Below are 23,595 nucleotides of genomic sequence, written 5' to 3'. Positions count from 1 at the left end.
GAAAATTTAGTAATTACACCATAAATGCATATTAAAGTCTACCGTGTTTCACAGTCAACACATATGGCTTTTTGGCTAGTTTAAAGGGAAGAGCACTTTTAGATAAACAAGGCAATAATAGATGGCACTCGTGGAGGTAGGAAAACAAAGTTCTTTATGAACCGCAGGATTGCTTGTAATAAAGATTTCAATGCAAATGAAAAGGCAGTAGAGCTGACTATTTTTGTTAATGGTAAGTTTGTGATAACGTAAGAAAAGTAGTTTAAATGTTTTGCCAATTGCTAGAGCAACTTAATATATAAATCTAGAAGTAATACCGGCTAAACGATATATCGGTCGGGCTCTAATAAGAACAACTGCACCAAATTACACATTTTTGCTCAGTTTGGGCCTCTATATAAAACTGGGGTGTTGTTTCCCCTTGTGTTTGAGCACCATATTCTCACTTTTTCATACTATATAAGCCACAATGCCTGATGTCTCAAATATACTACAAAACATAAATCCTATAGAGACTATTTAAAATATTTTGTCTAAAGATTCAATAAACAATTTAATTAAAAACATATGTTATCCTGCCTGGACCACAAAACTTAGTTCACTTGGGTATATTTGTAGCAAAAGCCAAAGAAAACATTGTATGGGTCAAAATTATAGATTTTTCTTTTATGCCAAAAATCATTAGGATATTAAAGGGTTAGTTCACCCAAAAATTAAGATTAGCTTGCCTTTTACTCACCCTTGAGGGATCCTGTACATGACTTTCTTCTTTCAGATAAATCCAGTCGGAGTTATATAAAAAATTGTCCTGGCTATTCCAAGCTCTATCATTGCAGTTGAACAGTCCACAAGTTGACAAATAAAGCGCTCGCATCCATAATAAAACGTGCCGCAGACGGCTCCGGGGGATGAATAAAGGCCCCCTGTAGCAAATCCATGTGTTTTTGTAAGAAAAATATCCATATTTCAAACGTAATAAACACTTTTCTCTCACTTCCGGTATGTCACACGCGGAAGCCGTTCCGGCGGATGACGCAGCACGTCGGCGTTGCATGATTAGTGACGAATGCGGAGAGCGAACAAAACAAAATGCCGGTCATGAATTAGAAGTACAAACCGAGGATTTGCAAAGAAAAATGTCGGAGGATTTTGATATAAACCAAGAGGAGACTGGTTTTCCTTTGCTAAAGTAAGGAAACTTTGCTTCCTTTGCTCCTATAAACAAACTCGCGAGACTAGCATATCTCAGAGGTGCGCGTGCTGAGCATACGTCATACGCCTTCCGCCGGAACGCCTTCCACGTATGACAGATACCGGATGTGAAAGAAAAGTGTTTATTACGTTTGAAATATGTATATTTTTATATAAAAAATGCATGGATTCGCCACAGAAGGCCTTTATTCATCCCCCAGAGCCGTGTGAGGCACGTTTTATTATGAACGCGCGCGCTTTATTTGATGACTTGTGGACTGTTCAACTGCAACACCCGCTGACTGCAATGATAGAGCTTGGAATAGCCAGGACAATTTTTAATATAACTCCAGCTGGATTCGTCTGAAAGAAGAAAGTCATATACACCTAGGACGCCTCGAGGGTGAGTAAAATACAAGCTAATTTTCATTTTTGGGTGAACTAACCCTTTAAAGTTGCTGCTACTAATATATTTCAGATGATAAGCCATATCTGAGGTCAATGAATGATATGCAAGTGTTTGGATGTCCTGCCCGATGTACTACCACAAAGACCAGCCGTTAATGATCTGTCCATCACGGACTGTGTGACCTCACCACTTCCTGTGGATTTTTTTTCTGCGACTAATAAAATTTGGTCAATCAAGCCTGTTCTCGTCGACCAACGGTTAATCGACTATTTGGGGGCAGCCCTACTATTCAGTCTCTTTATTATCCTCTTTGTCTTTTTTTCAAAATGAATTATAGATTGCAGTCTGAAATTATCTCTCAGTGATTAGACACTGTATGGATTTAAATTCAAAAATAAATATTGGTATATTTTCTCATATTTGTTGCTGACTGTCAGTCACAGTGGAAATGGGAACCACAGAAATGTATGCTTAGATTCTTCTCCTCTCCTCACCTTAGCTGTTACCTGACCAAACCAGACACGCCATGAAAACAAAGGAAGTGTTGTTGTTTCAGAGACGCTTGGATTGTGCAACAAACAGAGGATGATAGGGATTTACCGGTTACTCAATCTTGAATTAACATGCTCAGTATACTTTGGCATCATGTGATGAAGCCAGTGAATAAAAATGTGTTACTACAGCTTTATGGTATTTGCTTCTGAGCGCTCATGTTTGATCTTGCCTCTTTCTGTTCGTGTGTACATAGGGACATTCTCAGGGTCGGAGTGACACTCGCGGGTCATCAGAAGAAGAAAACTTAATTTTAGATTAGTAATATGCATTGCTAAGAACTTCATTTGGACAACTTTAAAGGCGATTTTCTCAGTATTTTGATTTTTTTGCACCCTCAGATTCCAGATTTTCAAATAGTTGTATCTCGGCCAAATATTGTCCTATCCTAACAATCCATACATCAATGGAAAGCTTATTTATTCATAAATTAGGGGTGCTTCGATTGATCGGCTATCGATTACTATCGGCCGATAATCACTAGGGATGCACTGATACCAATACTGGTATCGGTATCGGGCCCGATACTGAGCTCCTGTACTCGTACTCGTTAAAATGCCCCGATACCAAACGCCGATACCACACAGCATGTGATAAGTGCCATATTCAGACAAAGAAACACCGACAACAGACAGCAGAATGGAGTTATTAGAGATTAAAGATGTCTACGAAGTATATGTATGCAATGAATATAAAACATTCAGTATTAATGCCTGTATAGCTGATGTGCGCGAACTGATAAGCAAAGCACGCTGAGTGGATTGAGCGCGCGGCGGCGCACATGCGCGAGAGCTTGTCGAGTGAATATCCCTTTCTCACAGACATCAATGGAAAGTTTGTAGTTCGGTTGGATATGTCAAAAACAAGTAAGTAAAACAATGCACAAGTTACTTAATGGTAGGGAGAGAGAGATAATTTTTTTATTTTATTTTAAATATACAGTATCTTTATTATAACAATTTTCTCTTAAAATACACAATTATTCACACTTCATTCAGAAACACTTTTTTCCTTCTTTTTCACATACATTTTTTTAAAAAGTCAACACCATTTTATTGTTCTCATATAGAGTACACAATACCTCATTAACACCCCAGATATCTATAAACTTTGGTAAACAGTCCACCAATTTGTAGTAAGCAAACTCTACTTTTATTCTAGCTGCCACAAGTCCTAAAAACATAGGAACCACACTTATTACATCCTGCCCTAGAAGTTTATTTTTCCTCGTTTTCCAAATTACTAATTTTGCAGTGCCAGATAAAAAATTAATTAAAACCAAAGTCCTTTTCCTTTTGACTGAATACCTAGGCCCATAAATGAACAGTTCGAAAGAAAACACCTCACCCAAAGATAAAAACCAATTGCTTAAAAGAGAAAACAGATCCCCTAAACGTGAGCACTGCACAAATAAATGAAACAAAGATTCTACCTCCAAACAAAAAGGACAACCCACCCCAACACTAGGATTAAGATGCACCACATGTCTGTTCGTAGCTACTGCTCCATGTACAATTCTCCACTGCAAGTCACCTGTCCGCTTATTGATTGGGCATTTGTACAGAGTGCGCCAGCAACCTTTAGGGGACGAATCAAGTCCAAAAAAGTCTCTCCATTTTGTTGAAGAAACACCAGTCAACAACCTGGCGTTTAATACTTTCACACAAGTTGTGGCCTAATGGTTAGAGAGTCGGAATCGTAAGCCAAAGGTTGCGGGTTCGAGTCTCGTACCTGTAGCGTCTGGACCAATCAAACACACAATTTTTCATTTGATTTAACAAATCAGTTATTCATTAGATCAACAAATCGTCACAGTCCCCTCACCCAATAAACTGGATGCCAGGATGTCTGCAACGACACCAGGACCCCCCTGGTTACCATGGCAACCCTGACACCAGATACATTTACGACCTAATGGAATGTAAGTAGGGAAAATCACTGCCTTTTTCTGCGCTCTGCTGGACAAACTAAGTAATTACACCATTTCAAGCATTTTATCTGCGTTATATGTTCTGTAAAAAAAATATTTTTTTTTTGCCGATATATCGGTATCGGCATATTCGCCGATACCGATATATCGGCGACAGGCTCATAGCGGCCGATAATATCGGCAAAACGATATATCGGTCGGGCTCTAGTATTTTCCTGTTCCTGCTGCTTCCCCTCTCACAAGAGACACCTAAGAGGGGAATTCCCCCCATTTTCAAAAATGAAATTCAGGCCCTGAATAAATGTCTAAAAATCCTGATTGGAGTATCACTACAAATAGTTATAAATGATAAAAAAAAGAAGGCTTTAAAAAGATAGGTATCGGTGATCGGTATCAGCAGATACTGCTTTCTGTGATCGGCCTCAAAAATCCTGATCGGAGCACCTCTAGTATAAATCTCAATTTCGAAACATTTACCCTTATGACTGGTTTTGTGGTCCAGGGTCACATATATTCTTAATATTATTTAATATGTCAGGACTCAGGCTATACAGAGTGAAATATGTGATGCATCTTTGTCACATTTTGTAACATTTTAAACCTGTACCTCTGATAATCAGACTTATATCTAAAGTAAATTCATAAGCTTATATGTAGCTTGTACATTTATTAAGACATCTTGGCCAACTGGTAATTTAAGGCAGTCTACCTGAAACCTACCTGTGCTGGCCTAATTATTCTGTGGCCTACCTTTATGACTCAGCTGAGGGAAATGGCAGACACCTCACTGGATTACAGAGGCTTATTTAATAACTAAATATGGTAATCAAATTATACATATATTACAGCTTTTCTTTATCTGCTGAATTCCTAGTACACGTGATGGCAGAAAACCTGCCTCTGCAGATAAACACACACAGGCCTTTCCTAGAGCTTCTGCGTCAGGCTCGATCTCTACCTAAAACAGCATGCGTGTATGAAGACATAGCCTTTGTACACAGATCATGTTGTCAAAAGAGCTGACAATTACTGCATTTCAACTGTGAAACTCCATACAGTAGGTGCTTCCGGAAATGACTGAAGCATCTTTATAGCTCGCTGCTGAAACTCACCACCATCTCCTTGCTACATTACACGAACTTTATACTTTCAAACTTAATACCTTTATCATTTATTCTCAACGACTACATGTCATACACGCACACACACAAACACTGTTATGCATAAAACATATTAAAGCAGTTCAATTTCTAGGCAATGCTGACTGCTAGGAATGGTGCTAAATAATGCTAAAGGGAGGCTATTTTTATTCAAACGTCTCGTCTAAGCAGTTAGTTATTAGTAATCAAAGTTTCTAGTTAGCATTTCGTTTACTTATATCGGCTAATGTGCTCGATTATCACACTAAATCATCCGTTTCGTAACGATTTTAGCAGTTTGTGTAACTAAAAATAGGTTTGATTCACACACAATACGAGTACGCAGAAGCTAACTTAACAGAAGTGTATTTTTATATCATCAATCGGAGGTGCAACTTGACACGAGCTAACCTGGCTAATGCCGTCAACATTTAGCTGGTAAACAACTTAGTGTTTGTGTTCATCTGCTGCTGTTAGCCTTGGTTACCTTTATAATGCACCCGGAGGTTATTTTGAGACAGGCCGATGTAGCTGAATTTGTCTTTGGGGCTCCAAGATCTGGGGAGCGGGGTTTCCTGCTCGTTGACGGCCGGGTAAAGGCGTCTAAGCAGCTGGTTGAGGTCTTTTTCCTGCTCGTTGAGAGCCAAGTCTCCGTGAACGACAACCGACATCAGAAACCCACAGCCCGATGACGGTCCTGACATCGCGATCCGATTCCTGCCGCCGATACCAACAGCGTGCCAGCTATCTTTAGCTGGACAGCTTTCTAACAGTGTCCAGTGGCTAAAGCGACCACTGTCAGACACCACAGGAGAACAGCCGCTGAGATTTCGGGCTTGTTTTATTCGGATCGGACGGCTAGCCAGCCAGCTAACTGCGATTAGCTCGCAAACAGCCTCTCTGATAGAGTTAGCAAGACGCTAGAGAGAATTAATCACGCCAATACAGCGAAACGGCAGCATACAAAAACATAACAGACATCCAGAAAGTTGATCCTTGTTATTTAAGACGACATCCAACTGATCGGACAGACTAAATAGGGTGAAAGGAGCAGAAAGACAGCAGCAGAGGGAACCCCGATCTTTTGTTTGTTGTTGGTGCGAAATCCAGCGATCTGATTGGCTCTCTCAAGGTCCAGTCATACTTCCTCGAGCACTTGGTACATGACTAGACACATGCTACCAATAACATGTCCTCCTTCTCACTTTGGTTGTAATCTAGTTGAGATGGCTGTGACAGTAAGAATATATGTGCACACTTACATATTATAATGTTTCGTTTATTTATTTAATCATTTTCATATATCATGGGACAGTACAGTTAGGGTGCAGATTAGGGTCCCCTTACACTTGGGGTCTTTTCAATGACCTCCTTTGAGGTCTTTGAGGAAAAAAAATTCTGTTTTCTACACCTAAAACTTAGTACTTAAATGAACATGCAACATAAATTATGAATGAAAGTATTTTACTTGTGTTTTTTACAGTCGGAAAGATTTGTGATTTAACATATGAAAATTATTCAACAAATTAAAGTCTTGGCCAGTTTCAGTGCATTTAATCTAGTTTAAGTAGCATCAACAGTTTTACGAAACACAATATATACAATTTCTTTATATAAAAATGTAAATAGTGGTGTTTTCCTGTACAAAACTTCACAAGTGGAATATTATAATTTATCAAGATATGATGTTTTGATTTTCCAACTTACACATGCTGAGAGCTTCATCTGATGTCTTGGTCTTTCCATTTGTTTTGGGATGTAAAGTACTTTTTGCAAACTGTATAAAGTGCATTCTCCAACATTCCTGTGATAGCCATTAATGGCTCATTCATAACTTTGTCATGAAGTGTAAAAGCATATGCAGATGAGTTTCTTTAAAACATGTTCAGACATGTTCATGCCTCACATGCATTTGTGTTCCAAGAAAATCATGGAAAAGTCGAACTAATAAACATGATTAAAATATTAAAATATGTGTCCTACCCATGATTCAGTATGAGATGTTGTAGGTTAAGGGCTTTATATTGCAATCATCTGTAACACTTTACAATAAGGTTCCATTTATTAACATTGGTTAACTGCATTCGTTATTAATCTTTGTTATGCAATCTTAGTTCATTAATATTACTTAATCTTATTAAATTCCACATTTACTCATTAAATCAAAAGTGTATCTGTTAATATTATTTAATGCACATGAACATGAGCCAACAGTTGTATTTTTATCAACTAACATTAACAAGGATTAGTACACTGTATGTAACATATATATTGCTCATTGTTAGTTGATGTTAGTTAATGCATTAACCAACTTTAATTAATGGGACCTTATTGTAAAAGTTATTGTATGTTAATCATTCAGACAGAGAAAAAGTACATCAGCAAGCCTAGAGAGGACATGATTATTGATCTGTCCATTTCAGCCACTCCAGGAAAAGGCACATTCAACAATCCGACGGTTATAAAATATATATATATATATATAGTGGATAATTCTGTTGAGGTGGATACTATTTTTAAGTATTCTAACATGACATCGATTTGTATGATAGCCTACTAAACTAAATCTGTGCACTTTTATTGTTTGTTTTTCAGTTCAGTGTACATTGTTTATCCAATAAACCGGAAAATTCATGAGTTTCCACAAACTGGCAGGACCATCCAATCATCGTATATCCACACATAACCGTTACACTTATTGCTTTGGTCATTATGGTGGTACACAGTCCCAAAACTCACGGCACAGGCATTGGCAAAGGCCGTACACCATGACGATGAGAAGACTGACAGGTACCAGACTGACCATCAACACCCCCATCGTGACATTCTGCATGATTAGCAGATAGACCCCTAGAGGCAGCGAGCTGAAGTACAGCAGCCCCAGCAGCCAGACAAGGACGCATGCTGAAGTCTGGCACAGCAGGGCCGCACAGTTCCACACTGTCCATCTCTGAGTAACCGAGGCCATGGAGTCCTGGCTGGAAGAGCGGTAATCCCTACCCCGAGCTGGAATAACAGACTCCTGCCGAGGCTCCATAATGGTGATCACCACATAATTGGAACGAACCGAGATGGGAGAAGCTGAGGCAGAGTGTCCCACCAGAGAGTTGAGGCGTCTGGGACTAAGGAGAATCTCGCCTTGGTTGTCATTAAGGTTCTGATGCTTCCGTGTCTGGATGGACAGCAGTGCCGACACCAAGTTATACTCATCTGGTAGACTGTCCACATCTTCTCCGGGAAGGTCTGTGATGTAGCGGCAGAACGGACAGACCACTGCGTTTGGAGAGAATTCACCTAAATCGAGGATTTTTGCAAGGCACTTGGCACAAAGACAATGGCAGCACTCGAGGACCTTGGGCCATCGACTTGACAGGCTGTAAGCACAGTAGCAGATCTTGCATTCCAGTTCCCCTGTGGTGAAGCCACCCACCACATCCTCCGGGAACTGTCCCATCATGTCTCCTTCTTCTCAACGCTTTCTCATCGGCTGGTTGTAGTCAAAGCTGTGTGGGAACATGGTTGCGAGGCAGCTGTTGGGCCACTCCTGGTGTCTGTATCGCCTGTACTGTGCCACGGTGGCTCTGGACGGGTTTGTGCTGAGGAACATTTCATGCACTGTGTGGAAGGGTGGGGAGAGGCCACCACCGAAAAGATAACTGTTAACACAGCAGTAGAGAACAAACACTGCGGCAACAAAGCAGGCCCTGTAAAACCAGGGCTGGAATTTTCTAGCCAGGGCTTTTGTTGCCACTGAATTTCAGTCCAATTAGTAGCTCCACACTTCCTTCTGGTACACAGTGCTGCTTTTGCTTGCTTGATGCAAGATTATTCCAAACAGAAATAGACATTTGTCTGAAATCATATTAAGTTCGGAATTATACAATAATATAAAATATTTTACATTTATTTAAAACTTGTTCCAAGCTGTAATTTTGAATACCAGCCAGCTCAGAAGTTCACAGTTCACTGTGTAACATCAAAAATTAGGTCAATGCTGTTCACTGAGCCTGTCTCTCAAAGGCAGGTATGACTGAGATTTTACCATGTAAAATGAGAATTGGTATTTATTTCCAAACATAATGTATTTTATATATCATGCTCAGATTATTTTATCATATCATATCATTAAAGGCTGTTTTTTTAATATGCACTGAACCAGAAATCTTCACTTTATTTGCACTTAAATGCACCAGACTTTACAATGTTATTTCAGTCTATATTCTGAAGGATTTGTTTATATATTATCTGAGTTCATACAACATTTTACCCTCAAAATCAGTGAAAAATTTTTTTTTTCTGGCTGTTTAGAGCAGGGGTGTCCAAACTTTTCCTAAAGGGGGCCAGATTCGACGATGTGGAAACACTGGGGGGCCGGATGCTTCTACCTATATATATATATATATATATATATATTGTGTATGTATGTGTGATGTTGAGTTGACAGTAGCAGTAGCTTGTGTTTTGTTGAGGACAAAAATCTGCAAATATCTTGTTTTTAAGCTTTAATAATTATAACATAGAATGGCTTTATGGTATTTAATCTATTAACACATGAAAGCACAAACTGCATCAAAAATGTCTGTAATTTGGCCTATATTTCATAACTCCCTTACATTACATTAAATTGGCCTATATGTCTACATTAATTAAATAAGAAGATTCTGTATAAATATGCAACATTTCTGCCACAATACCACAGTTACGGTTACTACAGTAAATCAAAATGTTGGTGATTTGTGGATTGAAAAGTATTCTTACTGCATTGTTGTCGCACAATGTTTTTCCTATTTTCCGCGTTAGTGTTGTTGAGAATGTCAGCGCTGTTTCATCTGCCTTTGACATATGTGGTTTGTATGGAAACCTCTGCTCCAAACTCAAACGCTTCTCACAGCGCTGTTTAGTGGTCTCGTGATCGAGATCAGTCAGCGAGTAAACGCATTTGTTCTGAGCTCGCGCTACGCTGTCTTTAGGCAGAGCTAAAAACGGTCTGTGCAGCGCGGTTCAAACGAGTCGCGCTCTTCCGCTTTTGACGCGTTTAGGAATTCGCGCGCGCTAAAGAAATGAGAGCGCATATGAGTTATCAAATTGATATCGCTCGCGTTTTACTGCTACATCTGGTCTAAAATCTAGTGCTGCCATCTTGTGTTGACATTTTGAAACTGCATAGGCCTATTTTGTAAATTATGCTTGGCGGGCCATATATAATATAGACTATTAAAACAGCTGCGGGCCGTAGTTTGGACACCCCTGGTTTAGAGTGATGAAAATAGATATCCAGAATCCCCTCTGTAAAAACCTGCAATATGTCAGCAAAATGAAACAAGAATTTTGAAACGGACTTTATCCAATATTCAAGTTTCTGATTTAGAAAATTGTGCAAACTAGTGCATATTTAATTAAATAACGTCACATGTGACATTTGCATAAACATTAAAATGTTTTCGGTTCTTAATGTAATCAATCAACTGGGAAAGTATAACAATATACAAGACTTTGTATATGTTTGTATGTCTCGGCAAGCTCTTTATTCTTTTTCAAATGGAAAAAAAGTATTGCTTTGGAGTTTCACAACACTGGCATTCAAAAGCAGGAGAGATGAGGGCAATTGGAACACTTGATACCGTAATGATATTCACTTAATGATAAAATAATATAATTAAATACAGTATAAATGCTTTAATACTTATTAATGTAGTTTTTTTTGCCTTAATATGGTAGTAGGCTGTCTGAAATTAGATGTGTTAAAAATCCTTTTTACGAAGATATATTGATCAGCTGACAAGTCAAGAACAGTCCTCATCTGCTTAATTTCTGTGTAGTGCAGTAATGTTTATAACGTGTTCATAACAATACCCTTCAATCAAACATTTTGATAGTGTTACTATATTGGCTCTGACCTTACAGCCAAGATTAAATGTCAATCATGTTTTATTTTAACCAATGATCTAGGGATTAGTTACATGTGACCCAGGATCACAAAACCAGTCATAAGTGTCAATTTTTTAAAATTGAGATTTATACATCACCTGAAAGCTGAACAAGCTTTCCATTGATGTATGGTTTGTTAGGATGGGACAATATGTGGCTGAGATACAACTATTTGAAAATCTGGAATCTGAGAGTGCAAAAAAAATCTAAATATTGAGAAATCGCCTTTAAAGTTGTCCAAATGAAGTTCTTAGCAATGCATTGCCTATTACTAATCAAAAATTAAGTTTAGATATATTTATGATAGGAAATTTACAAAATATCTTCATGGAACATGGTCTTTACTTAATATCCTAATGATTTTTGGCATAAAATAAAAATCGATCATTTTGACCCATACAGTGTATTTTTGGCTATTGCTACAAATATACCCATGCTACTTAAGACTGGTTTTGTGGTCCAGGGTCAGATAGGCTATATATGTCACAACTTCACGACATTAAACAGCAGAAGAACGTAGGCCAACGAGATGTTAAAAATTATATTTTATATAGAGATTTTATACTTTTATATTATTTTATTTATTTATTTATTTTTATTTTGTTAAAAATACAAGCACTTTACAGTAATGTACACTGCGCCCTAGTGGTTAAAGAGCGTATAAAGTTCATTCATATTTTGTCTTCAAAAGAAATAAAATATCAGATTATCTACATATGACTGTAAAAGAAGAATGTAGGCTAAAGAAGAAATATTTTTCAAAGCATCAGAATGATGTCTAATGATGAACTAAAAGAATAGAAGAAAACAACGCATCCTTTCCTTGCAATATGAATGAAATCAAACAAACGTTGATTAGGCTGTAATCTCGAGCAATAAGCTGCATGCAGAGGTAGCCTAACCCAGAGCAGGTGGAAAGTCGCACAGCTGACTGAACGATGACGTAAGAGTTCCCAACAGCAACCCGGGGCAGCCTCTGAGTGACGTCAGCGACTAAACAACAACAAAATAAACAGCAGCTGGCAGCGCGCGTGAGGAGCGGGGCTTGCTATGGCTAATCAGGGTGGATGCGACAGCCTGGATGCTTCAGAGGTGGAGCCGGTGGGAAAGAGCGCCGGTACCGGCGAGACTTCCTCCAGATCACTTAGCTCAGGTGGAGGAGGAGAGATGGCGGAGAAAGAGGAAGAGCAGCCTTCGAGAGTCCGACACCCTGCAGACACTTATCCTCTGTGCCGTATATCAAAGCTGATTAACTGGAAAAGACCATTATGGACTTCCGCTTTCTTCGCAACTACAAATATAGCGTTTTGGTGAGATACATGACGCAGCATATTTTTTATTACATACAGAATGTATGAATGCAAATATAACATTTTCTTTAAGACATAGGCTAGTGATGTTGGAGTTTAAATAAAATATTGCATTAATGGGTCAGTCTTTATCGCTTTCCAATGCTCTACATTTCTCTGCCTAATTAAATCAGCAGGCCTAACTGTTTTTTTATAGTCTGGCCCCTAAGGCATTTTCCTTTGACCATTTTCTCTGTAGGCTATCTGTGGTTGCACTGGACTTCACTACAGTTGTATTGCTATTCGTACTGTGGTGGACCATTTGTGTTAGTGACAATAGTTTCTTTTGCATAGCATGATACATTTTTGAAGACAAACTTTTGAATTCAAAATTTCATATGCATTTCCCTGCATGCACAAAAGTTGTCAATGTATTTATGGCATTTGTTCGTTTTGAATAAATCTTGTTGTGGCATGTGGATAAATATCGTATTTGGGTTACCAGGCCTTTATTTGGAGTGCAATTAGGAATTAGTTTCATCCTCAAAGCACATGCTTTTACATAACTTGTAATTAGAATAAATAGAAATAATAATAATCACACTTGAGCATGTAGTTTTACTGTTTTTAAAGGTATGATGACAGATCTTAGATACTTTTACAGCTTTTATCTTAAAAAAAAAACAAGCACTATACATACGAAAGTGATAGATAGATAGATGTCTGTTTACTGTAACTGTGCACGTGATTAAAGATGGGAAACCTGATTGTTGTTTTCTTTTTCCATGCAGGTTTGTGTCCCTTAGTCCCTGTCGGTTGTTCAGCCTCATCTCCATGTGTGTGGCTCTCTTTGTGATGATTCAGTTGATGAGAGATGTGGCTCTTTCCAGATCCAGAGGTGTGGGTTTGTTTCATACCCTAACATGTGTGACTGTTGTTACTGTAAGAATAGAAACAAATTTTTATATGGTGTCCACCACCAGCATAGATCCCATGGATGTTTATTTTCCTACTTACAGGAGCCGCTCTATGGAGGAGTATGACAAGCAGGTAAATTTAGAGCATACACACCTATTCAAATAGTGTCTTGCGCTCACCAAGGCTACATTTATTTGATCAAAAATCCCGTAAAATTGTCAAATATTATTACAATTAAAAAACTGTGTTCTATTTTAATTAACAATATTTTAAAATGTAATTTATTTCTGGGATGGCAAAGCTGAATTTTCAGCAGCCATTACTCCAGTCTTCAGTGTCACATGACCCTTCAGAAACGATTCTAATATGCTGATTTAGTGCTCAAAAACATTTCTTATGATTTTTGTTGAAAACAGCTATTTAGTATTTTTGTGGAAACCAAGAGACACTTTTTAAAGGATTCTTTAAGGAACAAAAATATTTGAAATATAATTTTTGTAACATTGAAAACGTGCTTTTGATAAATTTAATGCATCCTTGCAGAATAAAAGTATTCATTTCTTGAAAAGTCATATTAACCCCAAACGATTGAACTACGTTTTAATTTATTTTTTTAATAAACTGAACTTGACAGCGATCACCATATTTTTTCATTTTGAGAAAAAGAGCAGCTTTTATGTTCACTAATAATTCCTTTTGCATTCATATGAGTTTGAAACAACATGACAGAATTTTAATTGAAAGCAAATCTACCTACAACAGATATACAAATAGTCCTTTTGGTAGTTGCACTGAAAATGTACTTGACTCAAAATTTTGAGGAGGGCACACATCTGAATGTATTTATAAAGGTGTTTTTACCTCAAGTATTTTCCATTCATTAGCTACAGTCCAGCCTGCAGCCACTAGAGTGCGTCCTATACCTCTTATTGGCATTATTGATGACATACAGCAATCTATAAAGCCTGTCATGTGAGTTTAGAAATGTCAGTGTTTCTGTGAAGGAGCTGTTGTGAGATCAAGACTAATTAAGAAATCTAACAAAGCACTCCTGACCTTCTTGAAACTTAGAAATGTACAACACTGGTAACCTTTCTCATGCAGTAGTTTGAAGAGTGTGTCTAAGTGAACCAAGATTATATAATCAATATTTACGTCAAATCTTTTGCATATGAGAACATTTAAAAGTTGGCCTAAGTTTATTAAAGTATTGGATTAGTGGAAGGCTTGATGAATTTATCCAATACTGCTTATCAATGGCCTTCGGCTTTCCATTATTTTAATCCGGCTTGCGTCGTGCTGTACTCTGACCGAAGATTCCCTGTCATTGTTTACATGCTTATGGTAAAAACAAATGCAATGGCACCATTGTGCTCCAGTGGGTGAGATGCCAGTGTAGTAATCTTCAGTGTGGTGTTTATGTGAGACGGGCCTCATTAAAACCTTGGGTACTTGACCAACAGCTGCTGGATTGCCTCAGCTTGTTCGTTTCTGCCGGCTGCTGTTGATGCGAGTCCTGTTCCAACAGTTGTCTTCACCCGGATCTTCACTCTGACCCCTTTGCCCCCTGTCCTCCCATAGCTTTCTGTTGTGCCCTACTTTTTGTGTGTTGTTTATTTCATAGAAGTTACTTTATGTTTAAGTGTGATGATGGAAGTTTCACATTAAGAACGTCTGTTATTTTTTTGTGTTTTTATGAAACTTCCAACAGTAGTTATATGGTTATACAAATTTAGTTACTATTTCTTTGCTACAAATGTTTACACAATATATTTGCAATACAAATGTACTAATATGTTTCATTTGTAGTGATGAAACACTTTGTTTATCTGTACATTGTGACGTATGCACTGGAGTGGGTTGTTTTTTTCTTCTGGAAGCATGTCGTGTTGTGAAACTTGAGTTTATGTTTCAGACTGGGTGGCATGGTGAGTAGAATGACACAGCCATTTGTGCTCTCAAGAGTGCATTTCCTCGCCATTCTTATTGGGAGGATTTTGGAGGGTCCCAACTGAGAAGCCAATCACATCACAGGATACTAACTAACAAAGGGTGTGTCTGGACACTCAGTGGCCCATTGGAGGAAGGCTGGGTGAGGTTTAGATGATTGGTATTATTTGTTCGCTGACCAACTGACCAGTCATGGTCCTTTCATCACAGTCAAATGACCAAATCATAATAACAGATAGAATGATATAAATAAAGAGGTGATATATATAATAAAAACAACTGCTATCTGTATATACAGAGGAGAATAGGTGTTTTTACACTTTTTACCCCCATTCTCTGGGAATGTAATTTTTGGAAAGTCAGTTTCTGTATATATACTTTGAAGTTTTGCATAGAAAAAAGTTGTTGAACGTCATTATTAACTAGGTAAAATGGTTTAGTTTATTTATGTTGTCACATGCTGGATGTTTAAGCAAACAATACTGGGGTAAGCAAAATGTAAACAATAAAGCGAGTATGAAAAGATAAAACAGCAAAAATGTAAAATATACAAAAATAGCATTTAACATTTAAAACATGTAAATAATTATGAAAACTATTTCATACCATTTGTGAAAATTAAATATTTAATTGTTACGTTGTATAATTTTATACCATTTAAAACACAGGTAAATAATAATAATAATTTTTTAAAAAGTGCCAATCTGCCCCAAATGGATGTTTCTGAAAAAAGAATCAATTAATAAATTGTATAATTTTATAAAATAAAACAAAAATGTGAAAACCTGTCTCAAATGGACATTTTTAATATATACATATTTTTTAAACGCATGTAAATAATAATAAAACAATAAAAATGTGACAACCTGCCCCAAATGAACATTTAAAAAAATACCCTTGTCCTGAGAACATTTCTAAATTTTGCTTTCATGATATAGCTGACTCTTGTCTGAATGTTTGCTAGTGTAGTTTTATTATTCATTTGTTTGATGATAATTATATTGTATAATATTTACTTGTTGTGCTAAAGAGGTTCTATATTTAAAATATTATTAACGTATAAATAAATGTAACATTTCTTTAAATATAATGAGATTTTAAAACATTCACAATGAAACAGTAATCTATTATAAATCAGTGAGATTAACAGAGAGAGGAAACGGTGGAAAATTATTGTGATGTCAGGGAGTTTCTTTGTTATGATACCCCTGTACCTGCATGGAGATAATTTTTCATTGAGAATAATTTGCATAATTTAAAATACTCTTCTGAGAGGGTCTCATTCTGTGAAGAGGGGTATTAAGGGGGTATTATGTGGAGTGTTTGTACGTGTGTGTGTTCATGCCCCAGCACTGTCTGTCTGATGCCTGCTTGTGGAATGCTATGTGACTCTGGTATTTTTAGACCTGACCGCTTGAAATAGTGAAGCACAGGCCTTGGTCAACATAAACACTAGCTAGTGTGGCTTCATGCGACACTTCATTTGTGACTCTGTCTGAACTCTGGAACTAATCACTGACACATTCACCTTCTGACTTACCTGAACGCCTTTCATGTTGAAACCTAGAGATTTTGAGATGACTGCTGAAGACCGTGGATCAGCACTGAGGTGGGGTATTAAGGGGGTATTATGTGGAGTGTTTGTACGTGTGTGTGTTCATGCCCCAGCACTGTCTGTCTGATGCCTGCTTGTGGAATGCTATGTGACTCTGGTATTTTTAGACCTGACCGCTTGAAATAGTGAAGCACAGGCCTTGGTCAACATAAACACTAGCTAGTGTGGCTTCATGCGACACTTCATTTGTGACTCTGTCTGAACTCTGGAACTAATCACTGACACATTCACCTTCTGACTTACCTGAACGCCTTTCATGTTGAAACCTAGAGATTTTGAGATGACGGCGGAGAACCGGGGCTAAGCACTGAGGTAAAAAAAAAAAAAAAACACCATTGAAGAAATTGGTACAAAGACAGAGTGGTTGTTAACTTTGAATACTTGGAATCAGTGTTATGTGAATTATACCTAAGTGGCTAGTTTTGTTTATATGACTTGGATATTTATTTTGTGTCTTTTTTTTTTTTTTGGAAAAACATGTTATTTGAATCAAGTAATTAATTTAATCTTACTTGCATCAAAGTTAGGTTTGTCATGTTTCAGATAAGAGCTTGTTCCGAATTATTACAAATGTCAGTCATCATGCATCAGATGCATCAGTGGCTGTGTGGTCTCCATAGTGACCCTTGTTTTGGAACATTTGCTAGGGGGAAGTTCATGTCGATTGTCACAAGTACTTTATAGGTATTGATACGTGCATGTACATCACACAGCCATGGAACCTGTCAGTCATATGTGATGAAGTGTACTTGAACAGGCCCACAGACAAGCTAAAAACATTGTTAAAGTACTGCAATTGCCAATGACAAAGGTCCTTTTACCCTTATTTTACAAATTAAGAGAGACTATTGATTTTCAGTGGCATTCCCCAGCTGTTTGTTTTGAGCTATTTTGGTGCTCTGTCACTGGGTCTGTTTGAGTGTCAGACAAGTAGCTTTCTTTGTTGTTTTAGCGATTAGCATGAAAGTCAGCTAGTCGAGCGGTTTGGTTCTCAGAATCCAGAGGCACCTGTTGTTGGCATTTACAGAGACATTAGAGGCTTTTCTACACATGTTCTTTGGTTTTAAAAGATTTTGGACTTTCTTGAGGCAGCAAACTTTATTTGGTTTTCACATGATAACATTTAGCAGTAGCAAGCATACCATGATTTCAAATAGCGTTGACTATCAAACACCACATAGTGTTAGTCAACATGCAGATTTCCCAAAAGATGTAAACAAAAGATCTCATCTGATGAAATCTCTTAACACTTGTGAGCATTACACCACATTGATCTCCAGTCGTCAGCTCTGGTCTGGGTTGGGCAAGCCTGCACTCACTTTCTCTGGCACTTTCGCTTAGATGGTGAAATGCTAATGTGAGCTCTGTTGCCTCATAGTCACATGGCCCCCATGCGCTCTGTTTAATAGGAAACCTCCGGTGGGGAAACATGTCTCTGTAATGTTGGAGGTGGTTTATGACCTTTTGGAGGAAACAAATCTGTAGGAGAGTTCCTAATTGCATGGGTTATGTGTAGCATGTTTTTGGGGTCAATCTGTTTGTTTGAAGGACTTTGTGTTTGAAAAGTTTTCGACATATAGGTGGCATTGTTCAGTTTGTTTTGGAGATGGGAAATATAAGCTGACAGCTGTGAGGGGATGGGAGTAGGGCGCATTACCACAGATAAAGGGCATTAACAAGCCGCCCTAGATGCCAAGAAATTCCCCCGTTCTGAAAGTCATACTAAGTCAAACATTTGGTCAAAGCCTCCTTTTCAGTTATCTCATGAACCCATTTTAGATATTATAAGAATCCTCTTGTACATTTCTTCATTCATTACTCAGACTGTGAAGTATTTCACAAATGCAGTGTCTGCTCTGATAGTGCTAGAATCAGCCTTCAAAGGCATACACACTTTATAGCTCATGCTATAGACACTGACATCCGTTTATTACAATGGACTATAAGGTCTACATTTTTATTTAATTCTTTCCATCCTCCATAACATGAATTTACATGTCCTGTATAGTGTATAGGCATGTTGTGTCATATCACAGTTCCAGATGTTGAGAAGAGGCCACTACAAATATATAGCAGCATATGTGTTCAGCAGATATGCAATGATAAATAAAGAAGTTTACATTGTTTAATTGAATTAATGAATTAATATGTGCTTTTGCAGAAAGGGTCGTCTTTACTTCTGGTTCAACTTTAATGATAATTTATATTACTGGTCTTTTAATTGTAGCTGGGAGGTCATTGATTCTGTCCAGGAGGGCAAGTCTGGATCAGGATCTCCATTCACAGACTTCTGGACGAGCCTCAAGCTCTTCATTGAGGAGACTTCCTCTTTTAAGCAGCAGAATCCAGGCAAGGTATGGACAGATTTAGTTTTTGCATAATGTACCCTTTTTTACATTACAATGTAGATTGTAGGTTAAAATTTGTATGAATGTATAAAGGGTAACGATATATGTTGGGTATCATGTCAAGTCTTAATTTCTTTTAACCACCATTTTGCCTTCTCTAGTAAATTTTTCATGGTCTGACAGTGGTCTTAAAAGAATTAACAAAATGATATTTAAAATAGATTTAGAGTATAGCATGTCACATCTCAGTTTATTAACTCTTCAAAAGTATTTTATGTCAACTATCCTTTTGCAGTGAACTGAGACATTTTAAATTTGCGTCTCATTGCAGTTCTGTCTGCTGGTGTGCAGTATGTGTTCTTTTCTGGCAATACTTGGACGTTACATTCCAGGGGTTGTTATTTCATACATCTTAGGTAAGTGCCAAATTAGGTCCTACACAAAAAAGATGGTAATTAACAGCTTTTGCCATATCTTTTCATTAAAGTCTTTGTACAACTGTTTGTAACCATGCTACTATTGGCTAAGGTGAGCATAGCCTTTTCTGGATTTACCTCCAGCACACTTGAGAACATCCAACAGTCTGTTTGTCATGTGATAGTGGATTCCTAGAAATGTAACCATGACGATATTCCCACTCAGTCTCTGGTTTCTCTTTCTTCCTAGCAGTCAGCAGGTTCACAAACACACTGGTAAGAGTGACGCGTACATTAATAGTTTCTACATCTGTTTACTGCAGTGCTGGGCATTTTTCTCTGGCCTTTGGTGTCGTCACATGAGTTTGGGATGTGGTTGGAACCAGTTCTGCAGAAACTGGACTTTGGAGTGGGCGAGTTTCTTCAGAAAATAAAGGAGAATCATGGTACGTCTCAAATACACACATAGAAAATTACTGAATTTTACATGAATTCCAGTGTAGCTTGACCCCCAAAATAAATTTTGGAGCGCACCACACATTTAGCACTATGAAAGAGTGACTCATCTGATTGAATTCAATGGAGTTTGGCATTAGCATGTTGCTAAGCTAACAAAGCACCACTAATAAGCATATAAAACATAGTACACACACATTTTTCAATTACACTAAAGTATTTTTATCGATTCTGTTTGGTTTTGAATGTAATATTTAAAGTCATGGCTGACTTGCATTTTCCATATTCCTTTCCTGCTTAAGAGAAAAGGATACTCCAGTCACAAGCCAAGAGAGAGAGCATTGAAGCAGATCTGTCTGCACTTTTCCCCAAGGTCAGTGAGCTGCCACACAACTGGCCAGATACTGTTACTCACACGCTTATCATGTGCCACTGAAGACTGTGAGGGCTTTAGGATATGACAATAATATCATATACATAATATGTCCATTTCTTGTCTTTGTGTGAACTGATATTGAGTATCTAATACAGATGGACTCCACCGTGTGCAAAGAGCTGTCTATATCCGACACAGAGGTCTCTGAAATAACATGGACAGACAATGGCATCTTTAACCTTTCAGAGGGACACACACCTCAGACAGAAAACTCTGAAGGTAAAGCTCTCTTACCTTTTCCAGAAATATCTGTATGTGGTCTAAATATAGTCTAAATATAACAAATGATAGATAGACCCTTATATAACAAAAAAAAAAACTGCAAACTAACTGCCAGAAACTGATGTGTGTGTGTGTGTGTATATATATAATCACTATTTCACTATTAACTAGTTGCTTATTAGCATGTATATTACTGGCATATTGCCTGTTTATTAGTACTTGTTTATTAGGTACATATTAATGCCTTATTCTGCATCACCATATTGTACATCCCTTAATCCTACCCAATACCTAAACTTCACAACTACCTTACTAAATATTAATAAGCCGCAAATTAGGAGTTTATTGAGGGCAAAGCCCTTAGTTCATAGTGAATATGTGTTCCCTAATCTAAAATGTTACCTAATATTTTTCATTCCACAAGAAATATTAAGCAGCACAACTGCTTTCAACTGATAACAATAAGAAATGTTAAATGATGCTTGAGTAGCGAATCAGGATATTAGAATGAATTTTTCTGAAGGATCATGTCACACTGGAAAATTCTGCTTTACCATCACAGGAATAAATTACATTCTAAAATACAAAGTACATATACATAAAACATACATAACAATGCATTATTCAAAAAGCGATTTAAAATTTTAATAATATTTCACAATATTAATATTTTTACTGTCTTTTTTTTATTTTTAACTATCATTAAAAAATCATATTGACCCCAAACTTTTAAACTGTGGTATTAACTGTATACTATGTGTTAGTATACTATAAATAAATATATACTAGTACACTGGAATCAATTAGTCATCAGCATGTTGTGATTATAAAAAAGGAGATTGAAGAATTGAATGAATAAAAGCCTTTTTTTATGTATTAGAGCCGTTCTTTGTGTATTATAGCATTATGATAAATGTATGTAATGTCTAAAACCTTGAAAACGTATATAGTTTTGATGCATTCAGTAATAGATATTATACAAAATTGTATTCCTGTTGAATGTGTATACATCTCATTGTTTTTTAAATGGGGGCATTTTCTGTGTTATATATTTGATACAGACTCAGACCGGCGAAGTGACGAGGAAGTCTTCACCGGTGGACTACCGGAGTTTCCCTCCTTGGACAATGGCTTGGGAACAAATGGAGATGACGACGAAGACCTGAGCATTGGGATGCCCACCCCTCCAGCCCATCCCAGCAGGGTCGGGTCCACACAGTCAGAGGAGGAAGCCCAGGCCCTGGAGGTTGTGCAGAGGCTGGCTGGAGACGTAATCACAGCAGCAGTAACCGCGGCCATGCAGGAACGTCTGGAGGCAGCTATAGCGCCTGCGCTGGTCCAGGCCCTGGCTGAGGAATCAGACAGCGAGGTGGAGGACTTTGAGTTGTTGGACCAATCAGAGCTGGAACAGCTGGAAGGCGAGTTGGGGCTGGACCGCTCGAGCCATGCAGAAACGTCTAAACCTAGCAAACCCTCTTCAGGCTTTCTGTCCAAACTACTAGGGCGCCAATGATTTTATTCAGAAGGGTTCCGCTTCCCTCTGTGATGGGATGTGGGTGGGAGGATAAATGTCGGGTTCACAGGGAAAGGTCCAGAGTAATGAAGGTATTTCATTGTTTTACTTTGCTGGTGTGATTCAGTTGTTTTGCTATAAAAACAAAGTCATCTGTGGAAGGAGGCTATTAGTGTATTTCACGGGGAAGGTGATTGTGGCTGGTTTTGGCGTAGCTCCATCTCAGTGGGTCATCGGAGGAAATTGTTTTCACAATGTTTCCGGTCAACCTCCAACCCGCCAATGACCAGAGGGTTATGGACCAGAGTAAAGTCATTCGTTTAGCTGTTAATGGGCTGGTAGATGCAGGATACTCCATATTTTGCTGCCAAATATTTTTTCTCTTTTCAACTTCACATAATTACTCATAAAATAAAGCTTCATGGCCAAAGAGTAAGGGCCTCCCACTAACTGACAATCAGGATAGCATTTATAAGCAAACAGAAACACCTTGTAGAGAAGTACACGTGACAAATATGTATTTTTATTTGAAATATTTTGTTTTCTAATTTTGTTTTTTGTATTTTTCATGAAGGATTTCTGAAAAGCTGGTGGTCTTAGTGTAATCCTTTGCATGGGTAGTCAGGTTTTAGACTTTTTTTCAGTTTGCACCTTCTTTTAGAGTGAACCAACTAGGCACTAGAGCACATAGGCACCAGAGTTGAACAGATTATGATTTAGATTCATATTCATATTCAACAAATAGTGCTTAAAGGGATGGTTCAACCAAAAATGAATATTCTGTCATTAATGGTGTTTAATGTTGTTTTAGACTCCATTGACTTTCATTTTATAAACAAAAACAGTTACACAGAATATAATCTTTTGTGTTCCACAGAACTCATACAGGTTTGGAAAAATATGAAAGTGTGAAAATAACGATCATTTTTGGGTGAACTCTTTCTCTTTAATGTACACAAAGACCTTAAGTTTTTTTTTTTTTTTCAGGCAAAAGAACAAAATGTAAAATGTATTTAATCCCCAAGAACAATGTAGACAGAAGACAATTGTACTTTTAGTCAGTTTTATAAATCAAAATGTCTCTTTGGGGATCATTATCATGCTTTCTGTGAAAAAGAGAGTAGTCTTTTATCAACTGACCCATTATTCATAATTGCCTTTTCATCAATGTAAGTACAGACGCACATATAACCAAGACTGTTTCTGTTCACAGTGTGGTGCTTGGTGTGTATCTAAATGTAGTGTTTCTAACAAACTTCTGATGTATTATGAATTTTGTTTTG

General features: G+C 37.6%; 3 protein-coding genes across 3 annotated transcripts in view; 1 reads left to right on the top strand and 2 right to left on the bottom strand.

Moving 5' to 3' along the window:
* Positions 1–6,328, bottom strand: part of ranbp9 (RAN binding protein 9) — a 22,958-nt gene extending 16,630 nt beyond the window's left edge. The window contains exon 1 of the mRNA XM_016519672.1: positions 5,709–6,328. Coding sequence (XP_016375158.1) covers positions 5,709–5,925 — 217 coding nt within the window. The 5' untranslated portion in view covers positions 5,926–6,328. The remainder of the gene's footprint in view (positions 1–5,708) is intronic.
* Positions 6,329–7,590: 1,262 nt separating this feature from the next.
* On the bottom strand, positions 7,591–9,327 carry LOC107713969 (E3 ubiquitin-protein ligase RNF182-like). Its single transcript, XM_016519645.1, has one exon. The coding sequence runs from the start codon at positions 8,676–8,678 to the stop codon at positions 7,932–7,934; it is 747 nt and encodes a 248-aa protein (XP_016375131.1). The 5' UTR covers positions 8,679–9,327; the 3' UTR covers positions 7,591–7,931.
* A 2,792-nt stretch (positions 9,328–12,119) lies between these two features.
* On the top strand, positions 12,120–23,072 carry LOC107713983 (reticulophagy receptor FAM134B-like). The gene is made up of 9 exons (XM_016519671.1): positions 12,120–12,459; positions 13,230–13,336; positions 13,458–13,488; positions 19,149–19,275; positions 19,601–19,685; positions 20,009–20,131; positions 20,444–20,514; positions 20,673–20,796; positions 21,861–23,072. Exons 1-9 carry the CDS (start codon positions 12,200–12,202, stop codon positions 22,310–22,312), a joined length of 1,380 nt encoding a protein of 459 aa, XP_016375157.1. The 5' UTR covers positions 12,120–12,199; the 3' UTR covers positions 22,313–23,072.
* The last annotated feature ends 523 nt before the right edge of the window (positions 23,073–23,595 follow it).

This window comes from Sinocyclocheilus rhinocerous, unplaced genomic scaffold, assembly GCF_001515625.1.
Source record: "Sinocyclocheilus rhinocerous isolate Xijiao unplaced genomic scaffold, SAMN03320098_v1.1 scaffold2043, whole genome shotgun sequence".
Taxonomy (NCBI): domain Eukaryota; kingdom Metazoa; phylum Chordata; class Actinopteri; order Cypriniformes; family Cyprinidae; genus Sinocyclocheilus; species Sinocyclocheilus rhinocerous.
The sequence above is the reverse complement of the archived record's forward strand: the minus strand, read 5'-3'. Positions and strand labels throughout refer to the sequence as shown.